The 17,868-nt window shown below is 37.9% G+C and overlaps 1 protein-coding gene across 3 annotated transcripts in view; it reads left to right on the forward strand.

Moving 5' to 3' along the window:
• The first annotated feature begins 3,946 nt into the window (after positions 1–3,946).
• Positions 3,947–17,868, forward strand: part of Phka1 (phosphorylase kinase regulatory subunit alpha 1) — a 141,177-nt gene continuing 127,255 nt past the window's right edge. For all 3 annotated transcript variants that reach the window (XM_051178933.1, XM_051178934.1, XM_051178935.1), the window contains exons 1-5: positions 3,947–4,109; positions 5,503–5,661; positions 8,616–8,663; positions 10,458–10,626; positions 17,369–17,451. In XM_051178933.1, coding sequence (XP_051034890.1) covers positions 4,032–4,109; positions 5,503–5,661; positions 8,616–8,663; positions 10,458–10,626; positions 17,369–17,451 — 537 coding nt within the window. In that variant the 5' untranslated portion in view covers positions 3,947–4,031. The remainder of the gene's footprint in view (positions 4,110–5,502; positions 5,662–8,615; positions 8,664–10,457; positions 10,627–17,368; positions 17,452–17,868) is intronic.

Here is a 17,868-nt window from a genome sequence, read left to right on the forward strand (position 1 = left end):
TTGATCTTAGTGTATGTGTTATTGGTGTTCTGTTCAGGAAGTTCTCTCCCATGCCAATGCGTTAAGCACTACTTCCCACTTTCTCTTCTATCATATTCAGTGTATCTGCTTTTATGCTGAGGTCTTTGATCCACTTGGACTTGAGTTTTGTTCAGAGTGATAGATGTGGATATATTTGCATTCTTCTACATGCCAACTTGCAGTTAGACAACACCATTGGTTGAAGACACTTTCTTTTCTCCAGTGTGAAAGTCTGGCTTCTAATAAGAAAAAAAATTAGTTGTCCACAGGTGTGTGGACTTACGTCTGGGTCTTCCATTCAATTCCACTGATCAACAAGTATGTTTGTATGCCAATACCAGGCTGTTCTTTACTACTATAACTCTGTAATACAACTTGATATCAGGGATGGTGATAGCTCCAGCAGTTCTTCTGTTATTCAAGATTGCTTTAGCTATTCCTTTGTGTGTGTAGATTGTTTTTGGTATGGTAGTCATTTTTACTGTGTTATTCTGATCCATCCATGAGCATGACAGATCTTTCCATATTTTGATATCTTCTTCAATTTCTTCTTCAATATCTCAATGTTTTTATCCTACAAGTGTTTCATTTGCTGGGTTAGAGTAACCCAAATTTATTTTATATTATTTCACGTTATTGTGAAGTATGTTGTTTCCTTGATTTTTTTCTCAGTCCATTTGTCATTTGTATATAGGAAGGTTACTGATTTTTGTGAGTTAATTTTATATCCAACTACTTTGATGAAAGTGTATATGAACTGTAGGAGTTCCCTGGTGGAATTTTTGAGTCAGTTATGTATATCATCACATCATCTGAAAATAAAGATACTTCAAATTTTTCTTTCCAATTTTTATCCGTTTGATCTCCTTCAGTTGTCTTATTTTCTATGAGGAAGCAGGATCTCTGTGCAAGTTTGAGGCTACCCTGGTATACTTGGTGAGTTCCAGGCCAGCCTAATCTACATAGTGAGGTATAGGACATCTAGGGCTCATGAACAGAGAAAAAAAGAAGAAGAAAGGAAGTCTGGGGAGATGGCTCAGAGATTCAGATGTCCTGCACCCATGTACAAGCTGGATGTGGTTGTGCTCAATTGTAGCCCTAGCATTTGGGGGAAGGAAACATGTAGACACTTGCTGGACAGCTAAATAGTGAGCACAAGCTTTAGTGAGAGGCTCCTCTTAAAGCACAAAGTGCCAAGTGATAAACAGGACACCTAACTTCAACTTCTGATGGCTAACACTCTCTCTTTCTCCTCATACACACACACACACACACACACACACACACACACACACACAACACACAACACATGGGGACATGCACAGATGTGCATATACACCTACACCAATACATACACACAAGATAAAACGATAGCATATTTTTACATGCATATCTCCAAATATATGTGTAAATCCTTCATAATCAACTTGGAAGGATACAAGTCAATCCAATAACAGTGTCTGCATTCAGAAAATTGATGAAGAAGACCCTGGTAGAAGACTTAAATTAGGGAACTTAATTTAACCTTACTTGTAACATTGCAGCTCTTATGAAGAGTTTACTTACAAATTAATTTAAACATTATACAACATGTGTATGCATCAAAATATCACATGGTACCCCATAAATATGTATAACTTTCAAGAAGCATTGACTCCAGACTGACAACTATAATTTGATTTATAATCTTGATATACCTAAAACATGTATTAGTGAGCCCTGGAAACATATAAAACACATATATGAAACCAACATAGAAGATCACACTGCCAAGTAGTTAATTTTCATGTGCCTTCATTTCTGCACCTCTAAGGTTTAATTATGAATACATTTTGATGAAGCCCCCTATTCTGTACAATTAATGTATACTATTCAGGAGAGTATCTAACAGGGCCATTATTTAAGGTATATAAGAATTATAACTCATTAAAGGGAGAACATGAAGTGGTCAGGTTTCTGTAAGCTGTGCTACAGTTCTGTTTCTCATTATCAAACAGCATTCTGGTTTTCCTGCACCAAGCTCTTGTGAGATAATCATCATGAGTCAGCCTCCTGTGTCTTACCAATTCTGGGACATGGAGCAGATCAAGTTTCTGAAACTACAAGACTGAAAATCTAAATTGAACTGATGATGAAAGCATCAAGGCAATGCCAGCCTGCTAGCAGGGTCTGTTGGTAGCCAGCTAGCTATCATTCTTAGTGATGCCTCACTTCTGTCACTCCTAATCCCGTTATGATACCACGAGGCGAAGGGAGGTTTATGCAGAAGAAGTATAAAGAGAAGAAAATACATTTGAGTATCAACAGGTGGTGGTGTGGGGAATTAGATTTCATTATTTTATTTCACTTCTTTTGTATTTTCCAAGTTTTCTTTAGTGATCATATATTATTTTAATGTGTTTGACAATGTGTTTAAATAATATCAAGATGAAGAAAATCCATAAGGGACAAGGATGGAGAAAAATGTTTCTGAGGCTACAGTGTGAGTGAGGGGAAGACATCGTGGAGTTTAGGGGCCTGAGACATCAGGGAGTTAGGGGCCTGAGCAGGGGGATACTCTCTCCAAATTGAACTCCCTTTTCCTGTGCACTAAGGACTCGAAATGGCTTCTTTGCCAGTTATTGCGTTTGCATAGGTAGCAACTGCAATGGAAACTATTTGCCAAGAAATCCGTGTTGAACTGCATCATTGTCTGCTGTTTAACTTGACAATCCCTGGTCAGCATTCCCCCTTCACCATCATTAGGAAATATTCGCTAGTCACCTTCCAAGGTGCCTGACTATTTGCTATATTTAATGAGGAAGGGGCTGCAGGGGCGGCAGCGGTCGTCCAGAGGCAGCTTGTAAGGAGAGGAGAGACTTAAGAGGGGGAAAAAAAGATCAACGAAAATGCAAACTCACTGTGGCCAGAGTGAGGTGGCCAGAGAAGCTTAGATTTAGAACTGGAAAGGTCAAGCGACAGTCTAATTCTCTTACCCCGCGATTCAGAAAGCAGGTGGTACTCTAGCTGAGCTCTGACTGGGGTGCAGGGTTTGGAACAGCAGAGAGCAAAAAGGTGGGGGTGGGGACAGCAGAGCGCGGAGGCAAAGGCCCTGGTGACCTCTTGCAGGAGGCAGATTCCCCAAGCCTGTCACAGTGTCCTCTGCAGCTTTCTTCCCTAACACTCATCTCCTGCTTTATTTCAGCTGAAAATTTGTTGCTTAGGCAGAGTCACCTACACGCTACGGGGAAGGCTTCCAAAGCAGACACTCCACTGCCAGTTGTCCCACCAACGCCACCCTCAGTCACCGCTCGCCCCCTGCCAAGCTCCCCGCCTGCCAGCAACACTTGCTTCCTCAAAGATCCCCACTGGTTCTTCCTCCCTCCGCCGCCTTTCTCTAAGGAGACAATAAGCCCAGGGAGCTCGCGATTTTTTAGTCAAATAAAGATCCGGAAATCGATTCGCTCAGCCCTTGAGAGCAAACGCATCTCTCCTTTCCATTCTGAAGTTCCTGTGGGTTCCTAAAACTGGTGAGAGCAACAGCCTGTGAGCCCAACAGGCGTGCAAAATTAACACAGTCACTTGTCCTGTTTCGAAAATAACCCCAGGAGAGCACATCGCCTACGGTGACACATTCTGGGCCGAGGGCCACGAGCTGGCGGCCCGTGGGCACAGCGCGCAGCTGCAGGACCCACGCCCCGCCCCCGCACGCTCGCCCGGGGAGGCGGAGCCGCAGCTGCTGACCCGCAGCAGTTGCCAGCCTGCAGCCCCTGGGCCGCCGCGGTCTCTCTCGGTCGAGCAGTGGAGCGCAGGATGCGGGTTGGGCACCTGGAGGGCACGGGAGACTGAGTGGAGACCCGGGCCTTGCGGAACGCTGCCTAGACCACGGGAAGCTGAGCCGCCGCCTGAAGCGGACTCCGAGGCTGCTGGAGCGTGGCCTCCTGCAGAAACCGGTGGCACGTCGAAGGTTTCCGCAGGCCTGGTGCCCAAGCTTCCCGAAGTGTGGATTGGGGGGTTAGGAACGTGGTGCGATGAGGAGCAGGAGTAATTCGGGGGTTCGCCTGGACGGCTATGCTCGGCTGGTGCATCAGACCATCCTGTGCCATCAGGTAAGTAGGCAAGGGTGAAGTGTGAGAAGCTGCATACTGACTCTAGGTGAATCCTGGAATTCATGTTTCTGCAAGGAGGTCCTAAAAGATCCTGAAGGGAAGTTACACGTTGGACCGGACCGAAGTGTAGCATGAGTAACCACAACCTCCCACTCTGCAGTAATTCCAGAGTGGTGTTTCTGAGCTCAGAGGTAACTGCCCTCAGCCCCCTAGCTACAGTTGGGTTTCAGGAGTAAAGGTGATAACACTTGTTTATTGACACCCACACCCCAGGTTTGTGCCATCTACTTTTGCCCCCCCCCCAAAAAAAAGGTGTAGGAAAACATTTAGGCATCCCAAAAGACCTGAGACTATTGTGAAGGTCAAGGCACTTTGTGTATATTTGTTTAAACATTTTGCTCAGTGACTAAGACTGGCCTTGAACTTGGGTTCCTCCTGCCATAGCCTCCTGAGTTTGGATAGCAGATCATAAGCCAGTGGGGTTTGTTTGTTTCCTACGTTGTTTTTATTTTTGTTTGTTCCAGGCAGGATTTCACCATGTAGCCTAAGCTGACCTCAAGCTCTCCATCCTCCTGCTTCATCTCCTGGGATTACAGGTCTGCACCTCTGCACTTGGCTAATAGATACTTTTTGGAGTTGTTTGGTTTGTTTTGGAAACCAAGTTTTACTCTAGCCTACGATGGCCTGAAACTCACTATGTAGCCAAGGCTAGCCTTGAAGTAGCTCCAGTCTGCCTGCCTCAGTCTCTCCACCCAAGGGATTCTAGTCATAAGGCACATGCATTTTTCTACTTTAATGAAGTAAGTAAGTAGTTGAATTTAACTCAAAAATTACATTTTCTGTAAAAAAAATGCTTTTAGCCAATTCTTAGTAATATGTTTAATAATGCCTTCATTTTCATAATACCCACACTTTGGCTTTGTAAGCCTTCAGGCCGCTCTTTCCTTAGTCTTAAGACAGCACATAGAAAGAAAACAAATTTTGTGTTACAAAATAAGTATGCTCTGCAACACTAACTAGCAATAGCAGCACACTGGTTAGTCCATAATACTTTAATTATATACTTAAAACTTGCTGAGAGTAAACCCCACCATATCAAAGTGTGGCGATGGGTGCATTAACTTGATTGTGCTAGTCATTTTACAATACATTCATGTATGTATCAAATTATAATGCATACTGTAAATATTATATTTTTTTATTGTCAGTTATAACTCAGTAAAACTGGGGGATAATGTCTGCCTGAAATTGGTTAAAAAGAAAAGGAGGTTCTAAAACTCAAGAATGGAGAAGTAGGAGAAAGACTAAAATTTCCAAATAAAATATTCCACAGATTATGCTTCCTTTAATACTCTGAGGTTAGCTGCCTGCCTTCTCTTGATTGATCTTGCAGAATCCAGTAACAGGATTGCTTCCAGCCAGCTATGATCAGAAAGATGCCTGGGTCCGAGATAATGTGTATAGCATCCTGGCTGTGTGGGGTTTGGGCCTGGCATATCGGAAAAATGCAGACCGTGATGAGGACAAAGCAAAGGCCTATGAACTGGAGCAGGTAATCAAAACAAAAGCACAGAGATGTGGATCTATGTGTGATTGTAGTAGGGTGAGTGGGAGTTGAAGGAATTGTTGCCTCTAGTAATTGTATTCTATAAAGATTTCCTGTACTGTGGCTGAAGAAGGTTTGGTTTGGGTAGTGCAGTGGAAATTTGAAACTTGCAGATTCAAGTAAAGGGGTGCAGTGTGTTCATTACTGTTAAAAATCCTACCCTGATATAAATCCTAAAGTGATATTGTTTCTAAAGTGTGTTCCTCAAGTGTATTTTTGGGTCCCACCATTTTATTTGTTTTTATCTTCACTTGAAAGGATTATTTGGGAGCAGATATGTACTAGTTTTCTTACTTTTGAAAATAATGTGATATCTATATAAGCATAACTGGCATAAATCAACAGGCCTTCCTCATTAGACAAAAGTAATTACTTTGTTGATCTTTACAGCTGTGACCACTGTTTTAAAGAGCCTACTGCCCACCTGGGACAAATTGAGGTCAGAGTCAGGAGATGATTTTAAGCCAACTTTTAAGGCACCTTCCTCTCAGTAAATTAACATCCTTTATAGAACTTCTGAGCACAAAAGGAACTACATACTCTGAAGTGTCTAAAAAAGCAATAATCTGGCATCATTTGGATTCCATGAGACCTTTCATGATAGAGTACTCTGCTATTAGTTGTAAGTACATATGGATCCTTTTCTAATAGTGAGAAAGACCCTTACCAGACCAGCTATTTTCTCCTGCCATTTCCCTTGAACTTAGAAAATCCATTTGTGATCTATTAAGTCAGGGTATTGGGATTTGGTTATTTTTAAGAGCATCAATATATTGAGAAGTTGTAGTTCTTAGCAATGGGACAAGTCTCCCTGTGTCATTATCAGCTACAGCTGACATTTGTGTAATTCTTTCAAGTCATTACTGAGAGCTAAAAAAACAAATGAATTTTTGCTCGAGCCTAGGATGTACAGATCTTTTGTAGAAACAATGCCATAATAGAAATTTGGAAGACATGGGTGTATTTTTGAAACCCCTAGTCCCTGAATATTTCAGTATTTTGATCTCAGTAGTTTGTTCCTTGTTTTGATTTGCTATAAGTCAATATCAGCAGAACTGTAAGTACATGCCTGATATAATTTAATGAAAAATTTTCAAAATTATTAGAACAAATCTGTTGTCTCATCATTCTGCTGATTTGCTGTGTTTCCATATTTGACCCAAGTGGAAAAATGAGGGAAAAGGTGAACTGCCATCTCTAAAGTTTTAGTGTTCTATTATATAACCTTTCACATAGCTGAAAAATATTTTTATATCACATTAGCAGCTTTAGAATGTTTGAGAATATTATGGAAATTGGAACTAGCTTCAGAAAAGAGAAGCTTTTGTAGGAATTCTAAATTGTATATGGACTTGTTTTATGAATCAAAATAACTTTATTAGGTCTCATGTTTTACAACACCTAAGTGAGGATTAATTTAGACTGAAGATTAGAAACTCACCCATCTTTGTAAAGCATCAGATAGTAAGCATTTCTGGCATATAAGTCACTTGTCTGTGTAAAGAATTAGCATGGCAATGTTCCAATAAAACTTTATTTACAGAAACTTTGATGGGTTGGATTTGTCCCTAACCCGGATGACTAATTCTAAACTCTGGCCGTACATTAGATTGCTTGGAAAGCTTTTCAGAGATATCCTTACTGGACCTCACTTTAAAATAATTTAAGATTCTAATATAGACAGATCTAATAATGTGCCTAGGTGATAACTGATTTATAGCTAGTAAATGAACACAGATTAAATCCACTATATCCACAGATTAAATTTCTACCTATTGCCAACTTAACATTACTGTGTGGATTTCCCCTAAACTTTGTTATCATTTATACACTTTCTTCCAACTCTTATTTTAACTTTTCTCTCATAAAATCTGAGAATAGAATTGTGGATGAGAAGGAGAATTGGATTTAACTCACTTCTATATTCCATATTGAAATTAAAATTAGACACAAGTATATTTTTACAAATGTCCCTTTTTTGGTCATATAGATATAATCACATAACTATAAAAAATAAATACTCAGGTAAATCAAGGCAACCTCCACTTCTGGTTCTTTTATTCTCTTGTATCATCTCTCATCTTTTTTCATGGCTTTTCTACTACCTTTATGAGAATGATTTCCAAATCTCTTCCTTTAACTCTTATCTCACTTAAGATCCAAACTCAAGTTTTGTTTGCTTATTAGTTTTCTGTGTGTATCCTATGATTCCTCAAACTCTGTGTGCCTGAAAACCCACCTTTCCAAGTAAAACAACCACAATACTCTCCCAAGCAGTAACAACATGCCACTGTTTCTCTTAACGGTGTCCTCATTCACCCTGACAATATTACTTTAAAATTTTCTCACAGTGTCGTCTGTGCAACACATGGCCAGTTTAAGATCTTCTAGATAGCGAAACAGAAAGCTTTGTAGAGAATTGGAGAGGCTCTTCTATGCTGTGATGTTCTAAAACATACTCACTACTCATGCCAGACATGCATGTGAGGTGTGTGTGTGTGTGTGTGTGTGTGTGTGTATTCAAAATGCCCATACATTTGAAATGAAGATAAAATTTTAAAAATAAAATGAAAATTTTAAAAAGATGCTATGGAGGCTGTAGGGCATTTGCTTAGAGCCATGTGAATCATGGAGTCTTCTCTATTAGATGGCTGGCATTTTTTAAGGTAAAACAGCCAAGTTTTTATTATTATTTAAATCCAAGGAATCATAAACTATGACTTTTGGTTCAACTTTTAACTGCAATCTGTTCTGTGCTCCTATAAAGTAAATGCCATGTAAATAGAACCCAGGATAAGGTTACTTGTTCTCCAAAGGTCATGTATCCACTGAAGTTGCTGAGTAAGTGTTCTTGTATCTTAGTACGTTTATAACAGTCTTGTTTCCATTTATTTCTGCAGAGTGTAGTGAAGTTAATGAGGGGACTGCTACACTGCATGATCAGACAGGTATGGCATTGATAACAACTTTTAATAAATCAAATTATCACAACAACTTAATAATGCATATAGCCTCTTTTTCAGATTCACAAATGTTACACTCTAATTTTAGAAAGTTTGGAACTCTCAGGTTTGGATGTCACACAGAGGTTTACTACCCTGCTACAGTGGGAATATTTCCTGTCAGCCTTTTTCTTCAGTTTGCAAATGACTTTTTTTTTTAACTGTTTAATCTCTTAGGTCCAGATCAGTTCTAGAACTAATACATTTTCAGATTTTTTAAAAGATAGCACAGTACATGTGTCATATAATTTCTCCTGTATCTTTGTAGTGAATCATTCCTTTTACACTAAATGGAATAAAGTCTATAAATAGCTCTATATTGATTTGATTTGAGTGTTTCCATGAAATAAGTTTTGATGTAAAATGCAGTTAGAAAAAAATTAAAGTATCTCCAACTTTAGGATTGGAGATAAGAGATCTTGAACTTGAAGTAATTGGCATTCCCTGACCTTAGTGTAGCTGAATGTGCTTTATATTTGAATTGAAAATCTGTAGTCCCTTACTGGTGAATTACCTGATAGAGCTTTGCCTCTTTTTATTTGTAAGTTGTCTGTTTCTTTCCTGCTGAGTTCTTATGGATATTAAACATTTGTCACATACATTGCAAATATTTTTACAGTCTACCATTTATGTTTTGAATTTATGATATTTTCTCCACACAAATGTATTTTAGGAAGAAACCTTTATTCTAGGATCTTAAAACATACACATTTAATCAGACTTAACTATGTGAAAGTAGAAGGAAACCAACTCTCAACTTCTAAAATTCCTTATCTACAAATGATTTTTAAATGTATATACAATTAACTATTGTATATAACTCTATTCAATATATCATTTTCCTATCTTTTCTACTATGTTTGTATTTCAAACATTATATTTTCTGTCTTACTAAATAAGTATAGTCACGGATTTCATGAACATATTTAAGATATCCTGGTTAATATACATCAGAAGCATAAATAATCACAACTATATTTCAGAAATTAGATCAGGAACTATTAATTCTCTCTCTCTTTAATGTGTGTTAGGAATTGAACTCAGGGCCTTATGTACCCTCAGGACACATTACCACTAAGCTATACCCCCACCACACAATTATTCCTTCTAATTTGTAATTTCAGCTTTCTGTAATATTTCTCTGTGACTCTGTACAGTTCTCATTAACACTTTTCATGGTATCTAACTCTTGGAGTTAGAGAGATAGCTCAGCAGTTACAAGCACATATTGCTCTTGCAGAGGACCTGAATTTGGTTCCCAACACCCATCTTGGGTGGCTCACAACTGCCTGGAACTTCAGTTCTAAGGAATCGGATATCCTCTTCTGATCTCTGGGTGTACCCATACCTACAAACTGCCACACAAACACACACACACACTCACACACACACACAAATAAAAATACCCTCCTCTCTCAATGTGTCTATAGATTCCTATTTAAATTTTACAAACAAATATGTAACACCGAGTTGTCTTATTATGTGTTAATACATTTGAACTTCCAGTATCTCTACAATATGGCAGAGTAACCATTTGAAAAGCACAGAAAAGAGACAATGAACAGGAAATAGCTGGGCTTTTTTGATGATTTGTTGCTTTTATTAAGAGTAACAGATTTTCTCAGTGTAGGGGGAAACAGATAACAATATATTTTAAATATTCCCTCAGGGCAAGGCTTAAAGAAGGTGGAGTGCAGTGGGTTGACTTTTCTGACTATTCTTATATTGTTTTCTTTTCAGGTGGATAAAGTAGAGTCCTTCAAGTATAGTCAGAGTACTAAGGATAGCCTCCATGCCAAGTACAACACCAAAACTTGTGCCACTGTAGTAGGTGATGACCAGTGGGGACACCTGCAGTTGGATGCTACTTCGGTGTACCTGCTCTTCCTAGCACAAATGACTGCTTCAGGTCAGTACACAGAGAGAATCACTGCTTGCCTCTAAGCTTTGAGCATCTACTCTGGTTCATTTGCCTTTCTGTCTCTGTAGGTATTAGCCAGAAAATAAAATGTTTACAGTGCTCAAAGAAGCATATTAGAAATAATGAGATTTTATAAGTTTTATACAGCTAAGTAAGTTTTTTGAGATCTAGGCAATATCTTACTGTATTAAGAAACAAATTTGCAGTACTAATTAATACTCTTTAAAAATAGGAACCTGGAATTCTTACTAAATCTTTAGGCAGGCTTTTTAAAAATTCATTAATTCTCAGATTCCAGGAGATAGGAAGGAAGGTTGAAGGTTTATTTTTTTTCTTTTCTTATTTTCATACTATGCATTAATATGCCTATGATTAATGTAGTTTAGAACCACCCACTTTATATTCTCTTTATGAGTGTAATCTGAATCTAAATGTATGTTTTATTAATAAACAAAATTCTATGTAAGTAGTCTGTTATTGCATTTTGATGCTTGATATATAAAAGGAAAATTTTAAGAAATATGATAGTTCACATTTATCTATAATTCTGACACACTTGGGAGGAAGATGCAGAAGGATTCTTGTAAGTTCCAGGCCAGTCCTTGTCTATATAGCAATTTCTAGATCAGTCAAAGCTACATAGTGAAATCCCATGTCAAAACAAACAACAGTTTCTTTTATAGATGTTAAATTAGAAATGAAAACAATACTATTATATCCAGTTTCTAAACTTAATAGGAACATTTCAAGATCATTCTGAGTAATTTAAATGTATTAACAATACCATTTTTTCTGTGTTGCTGACATTTCAATGCAGGGATTCATACATGCTAGGCAAGCACTCTACCATTAAGCTAAAATCCTAGCTCTTTAAAATTTTTTGTGAGAGGAGATTTCACTAAATTGCCCAGGCTTAGCCTCCCAATTAACTGAGATTATAGGTGAAAACAACTATATCCAGCTAGTACCACATTTGTGTATCTGTAGTATGTGTGTTCATATGTGGATAGAAATACAGGTTCATGTGTCTGCCTATGTATGTGGAAGTCAGAAGTTGACATCAGGTGTCTTCTATCATTGCTTTTCATCTTATTGTTTGAAACAGGGTCTCTCATTAAACATAGACTGATTGTTAGACTGACTAGTCAGTGAACACTGGGAATCTGACTCCCACCTCCAAAGCTAGACTTACAGATGTGCATGAGCATGCCCAGCTTTTGTGTGGGTTCTGGGAATCATGACTCTCAAATCTTCATAATTGCAAGGGAGGCACTTTTACGGCTGAGCCATCTGCTCAGTCCTGAATACTGCATTTTTGACATTTTAGTTTCTTTGTTTTCCTGTTTGACTACAGATTTCCTTGATACTAAGGGCATCAGAAGTGGGAATTCCCTCAGAAGATTCTTCTCTCTTTGTTTATCAAATCAATCAGTGTTTGGTGTTAAACTCTTTAATTTTGTCTTCTAGAACAGATAGTCTAGAGTCTGAATAACCTTTCTGCAAAACTATGAATTAGCTATTGTATTATGATAAATAAAAGACCTAGAGACAGATATTGGGGTTTCAAGCTTCAAACTGAAAATCATAAAAGAAAAGCAGCCAGTCAGTAGCTCTTAGAGACCTCTACTTCAGCTCAGACCAAAGGGGTGATCCTCAGACTGGTCCCGACTTCACTGTTCCTCAGATTCACTCAAACTGCTATGCTTTCCACAGTGTGGCTAGAGACTAACTCTCAGACTCTGAGACCCTACTCCCATCTTACATACCTCCTTAATGCTGGGATTAAAGGCATGTGATCCCAAGTGCTGAGATCACCTTTGTGTGAGCTGTTTTCTTTTAGGACTGGATCAATTTCCTGTAATCAGTGTGGCCTTGAACTGACAGAGATCCATCTACCTCTTAGTCCTGAGTCCTGGGATTAAAGATGTATGTCACCACTGCCTGATCTCTATAGCTTGAGGCAAGCTTTAACAAATCATAAATAATATATCACCACAGGCTATCCAATTAGGCTTCTTTTGAATGAGAAACTTCTTCCATAATAAATATAATTTTGTTTTATTTCTTTAAAAAGAATGGTAGTTATAATTTCATTTTAAATAATATTTTAATTCCAAGTCTAAAAGCTGTTTATTTTATTTTATGTTATTACTATGTTTTGAGACAGGGTTTCTCTGTACAACCCTGGCTGTACTGGAATTTGCTATGTTAACCAGGCTGGCCTCAAACCCAGAGATCCACCTGCCTCTGATTCCCAAGTTCTGGTATTGAAGGCATGCACCACCACCACCTGGCTTAAAATTTTTTTAAAGTATGCATTGACTAAATATCTTTGATAATTTTTAAATATGACCCCCAGATGGAAGCAGAGATACATTTAAAAGGCTCATGAAATATATTCATTAAACAAATGTTTATGATTCCAACTTTATTTTCAGTTCAATCAGCTGAACTTAATAAGTGCTTGTAATAAATAGACATTATTTGATTAAACCTTTGAGAAATACGTATGACTAAATGAAAATTTATAATTAAGAAAGAGAAGGGAATAGTAAGTATATAGTACAGAATTTTGAAAGGCACTGTTAATTAACTTAAGGCTAGATGTCTAGCTAGAAAATTAGGGCTAGCTATTTAAGAACTTGTATAGTGTGCTGAACAGTTTGAAATTATAGTCTGCAATCAGTAGAAAGCCATTCAGTATAGATAATCAAGGGACTTTAAGGTGGTTTGCTCTACTAACAAGAAGATAGATTAGATGAGGTAGATTGGATGGGGGATAAAATTAAAGTGGAAGACTAGTAAACAGATTAGTGAAATACTTTTTCAAGAAATAATACAAATTTGTATAATGCATTTGAATTAAAATTAAAAAGGAACGTTGTTAGATATAATTGGTGAACAGAATGTGAGAAATGTTCATAGAGTAGTAGCAATATTTTTGAATACTGGAAGATAGATTTAGATAGAATTTGATTGCAACTTATAGAACTATAGCATGAAGAGCTCCATAGACTCCAGAAAAATAGCCAAAAATGCTGAAAATTTAAAAACAAACCAACACTTTGAAGCCATTGGAAACTGTCCCAAAGGATATACAGTAAGTAGAGAATCACTCCAAGAAATGTAATTATTTAGAGAAGTGAGGGTCTGTGGTATCTGGTCTCAGACCCTCTCCTAGCCCAACTCAGGATAATAGAAGCACTGACTGAGGTGGATATAACCAGAACACAAGGTCTCCTCACTCCTAAGCTCTAGGCCAGTGGGTCTCAACCTTCCTAATGCTACGACCCTTTAATATAGTTCCTCAGGTTGTGCTGACCCCCAACATTAACATTATTTTCATTGCTACTTCATAACTATAATTTTGCCACTGTTATGAATTTTAGTATAAATATTTTGGAGCTAGAGGTTTGCCAAAGGGATCGCAACCAAGGTTGAGAACCACTGTTTTAGTTTAAGGTTCCTGATTCTCCCTCAGAAAATAGGCTGGCATCATTTACCATTCTCCCAAGCTCTGTATTGCAGAAGCCCTAGTTCAGGCAAGTAGAGCTTTGGGTTCTCTATACCCAAGACGGTAGTGAAGTAGAATCTGTCTTAGACAGAGCAGAGTGAAAATAATAGGTCATCTACCTCTTGATTGGATCAACCATCCTACATCGGAATATGCAAGCTGGGATGATCAGAAGTTATAATTCCTGTCCAGACTTTAGTGTGGAAAACAGAAATGCCATTCCAAAGGAAATGGAACACTATACTCCATCAGTGCTAGAACACCAGTACAGAAATTTTGATGGGGAGTAGAAACAAACTGTAAAAGCAAAGCCCTTTAACTCTTAAGGAAATTAACTTTTGGGGAAAGATCAATGCAGATTTTGGTTCTTAGTAATTAAGATGAAGAGCTAGATGGATGAGTCAGCAGTTGGGTACTGGATGCTGTTCCAGAGGGCTCACTTCTCAGCACCAACATGATTGCTCACAACTATCTATATAACTCCAGTTCCAGGAGACTCGATGCCCTCTTCTGGCCTCCACAGGCACTGCATGCACATGGTGCACCCATACTGGCAAAACACATCAGTCTTTTAAAACCTGTCTAAATAATTAAGATGAAGTTAATTGTTCAACAACAGCAAGAAAATAAAACACAGAATAGCTAGAAATTTTAACAGAACCAAAGAAAGATAAGGACTGCTTCTAGGTGTTAGAACAAGTATTAAAGACTTGACTCAAAGATTATAGGGAAAAGGCCTGAGTTTAATTGTTTAAAAGGATGGAGCAGTTTGTTTGGGAATTCTACAAAGCAATAGAGCTACTTGTTGAAGTCAGTTGTGGGGGCTTAGCTTAATACCAACAGAGGCAACATTGTCTTCTAAGGATGACAATGTATGTCCCCAAGGTTATATATCTTCTGAGGGTTACCTGAGGCTACATGCTATAGGGGAATAGCCTTTACTGAAATAGTTCAGTCAAATTTCTAAATAAGCAAAAACAATCCCCAAAGAAGAAGGTATCATTATGTAGTGTTATCACAACATACTCTGCAATGATATCCAGTTTTCAACCTAAAATTTAGACACAAAGCAACAAGAAATAGGAGGCAGAGGCAGAAGGCTTATGGATTACAGGCTACCTGGAATACATAGCAAGGCCCTGTTTAAGAAATAAACTGGGGAGAGGGAAAGAGAGAAAAGGCTGAAAAGAGAGTGAGAAAGAGAGGGAACATGGGGGGAGGTGATGGATTACATCTTTAATCCCAGCACTTGAGAGGTGGAGAGAAGAGGATTGGAAGTTCAAGGCCAGGCTCGACTGCACAGTGAGTTCAAGATCATTTTAGAATATAAGGCTCTTTTCTCAAAAAAAGAAAGGAACAGAAAAGAAAAATAGGAGGCAAGTTCTCTTGGATATGATACCAAAAGCATTAGCACCTAAAGAAAAAGTTCATAATTGGAATTTACCAAAATTAACATTTATATTTGAAAGAACCCATTCAAGAAAACAAATGACAGTCTATGTATAGTATGATGTACATTTGTGATCCTAGCACTTGAGAGGTGTAGATAGGAGGATCCAGAGTTGAGGGTCATCAATAGCAAGTTTGATGCTGATCTATGAGACCCCATTTAAAAAGATGAACACCCCCATCTCAATGTATGTATATATGTACGTATTTTTGTTATGTGTGTTTTTGTAAAACTCAACCTATAGATACAGAAGAAAATATTTGCAAATCATATAGAACTCTCACAACTCGTTTAGAAGATTAACAACATAATTAAGTCAGATATGTAAGTCAGATATGGTGGGGTGGTACATGATTCTAAATCTAGTTGTTGGAAGGTAAAGGCATGGAGATCTCGAGGCTATAGGGAGACACTGTCTCAAAACAAAAGAGAAAAAGTAAATTAAAAATACCCTCCTTTAAAATGGCCAAAGTGGACTGCAAAGATGGACCAATATTTAATAGCAATTGCACCTCTTCCAGAGGTTCAAATTTTAACAACTATATAGTAGTTAACAATCATCTCTAACTCTAGTTCCAGGAAATCTGATGCCTTCTTCTGGACTCCATGGACACACCATATATGTGGTACATAGATATACATGCAGGCAAAGACACATGCATAAAAAATTAAAAAGTGGCTAGAGTATCTGGGTTGATTTTTCTTTAAAGAGTATGTATAAATAACCAACAAGTACATGAGAAGATGCTGTGCATCATCAGTCACTAGACAATTTCTGACCTGAATCACCATAAGAACCACTTCAGCCACTCCAGAATAAAAGTAATCAAAAAGACAGATGAAAGTGTTGCTAAAGATATGGAAAAATTGGGACCCTCATCCACTGCTCTGAGAAACATAAAACGAGGGCAAGGGAGATATCTCAACAGGTAAAAGTGCTTGGGACTAAGCCCGGCAACTTGAATATAATCCCTGGACCCATATGGTAGAATTTGGGAACCAGTTCCCCTCAAGTTGTCCTCTGACCTCATTGTGTACCATGGCATGCACACATACAAATAAATACAATTGAAAATCTGTAATGTAAAAGTATACAACCACTTTGGAGAGCAGTTTACTAATGCCTCAGAAGCTTAAATATAGAGTTGCCATATAACCCAGCAGATTCTCTCCTAAGTGTGTAGATATTCAAGAAAAGTTGCAAGATGTTCACATACAAAAAGTGGACATGAATTTTATAGCAGCATGATTTATGATAGCTAAAACGTAGAAACATTCCAATGCCTCACCTGATGATGAGATAAGTAAAATGTGGTACATTCAAACTATTCAATAATTTTTTTTGCAATAAAGGAAGTATTAATGCATCTCATAACACAAAGGGGCCCCCAAAATACTGTTTTTGCTGAATAAACACTGATAGAAACCCTGCATATGATACACTTTCATTTGTATGAATGTTCAGTGAGTACAGAATTACTTTCTGTGGTGATGAACATATCCCAAAATTGATTGTAGTGATGGATGTATACTGTACACACAATGCAAACCATTATACTATATGCTTGAAATCAATGAACTTTTTGCTACACTAACTCAGTAAAAATGTTTATGAACATATAGCAAAGAATGATGTAAGTCAGTCATGCTGGACAAGTAAGTACAAATCAATTGAAGTAAAGTTGATTTAAGCTGAGTTTAGTGAGTTATTTCCATTTCTGGGGCCCTGAATTGATGTCTAACAACTCTGTCTCCCCACCCCCCAGGACTCCATATTATCCACAGCCTAGATGAAGTCAATTTTATACAGAACCTTGTGTTTTACATTGAAGCTGCATATAAAACTGCCGTAAGTATTTATTTTAGAATGGACTTAAAGAATGGTTTTGTTTTTAACACATTGAACAACCAATTTCTTCTCGTAATAGTGAACCTTGTAATAAACCAATAAAAAGGGCCCCTGACAAAAACATTTTCAATTTCTTTACTAAGGTCTTCATTCCCCTGCTTGCCATCTCACCAGTGTGTAACAGAGACAAAGAGGGTCCAAATGCTATGCTTTCATTTCTTTTAAATTCCTTACCTCATGGTGTGTACTTGGCAATCTAAGACTGAACTGTAGTCATTTTATTATATTACTATTTTAATTTGATGTATTTTATTAGAGCATGTCTAGCCCAGGCTGATCTTGAACTCACTACGTGCAGGTGATCTTACTTAGGATTCTTCTGCCTCTAATGCCTGAGAATGTTTGAGTTATAGGTAT

The sequence above is a fragment of the Phodopus roborovskii genome, unplaced genomic scaffold, assembly GCF_943737965.1.
Source record: "Phodopus roborovskii unplaced genomic scaffold, PHOROB, whole genome shotgun sequence".
Classification (NCBI taxonomy): domain Eukaryota; kingdom Metazoa; phylum Chordata; class Mammalia; order Rodentia; family Cricetidae; genus Phodopus; species Phodopus roborovskii.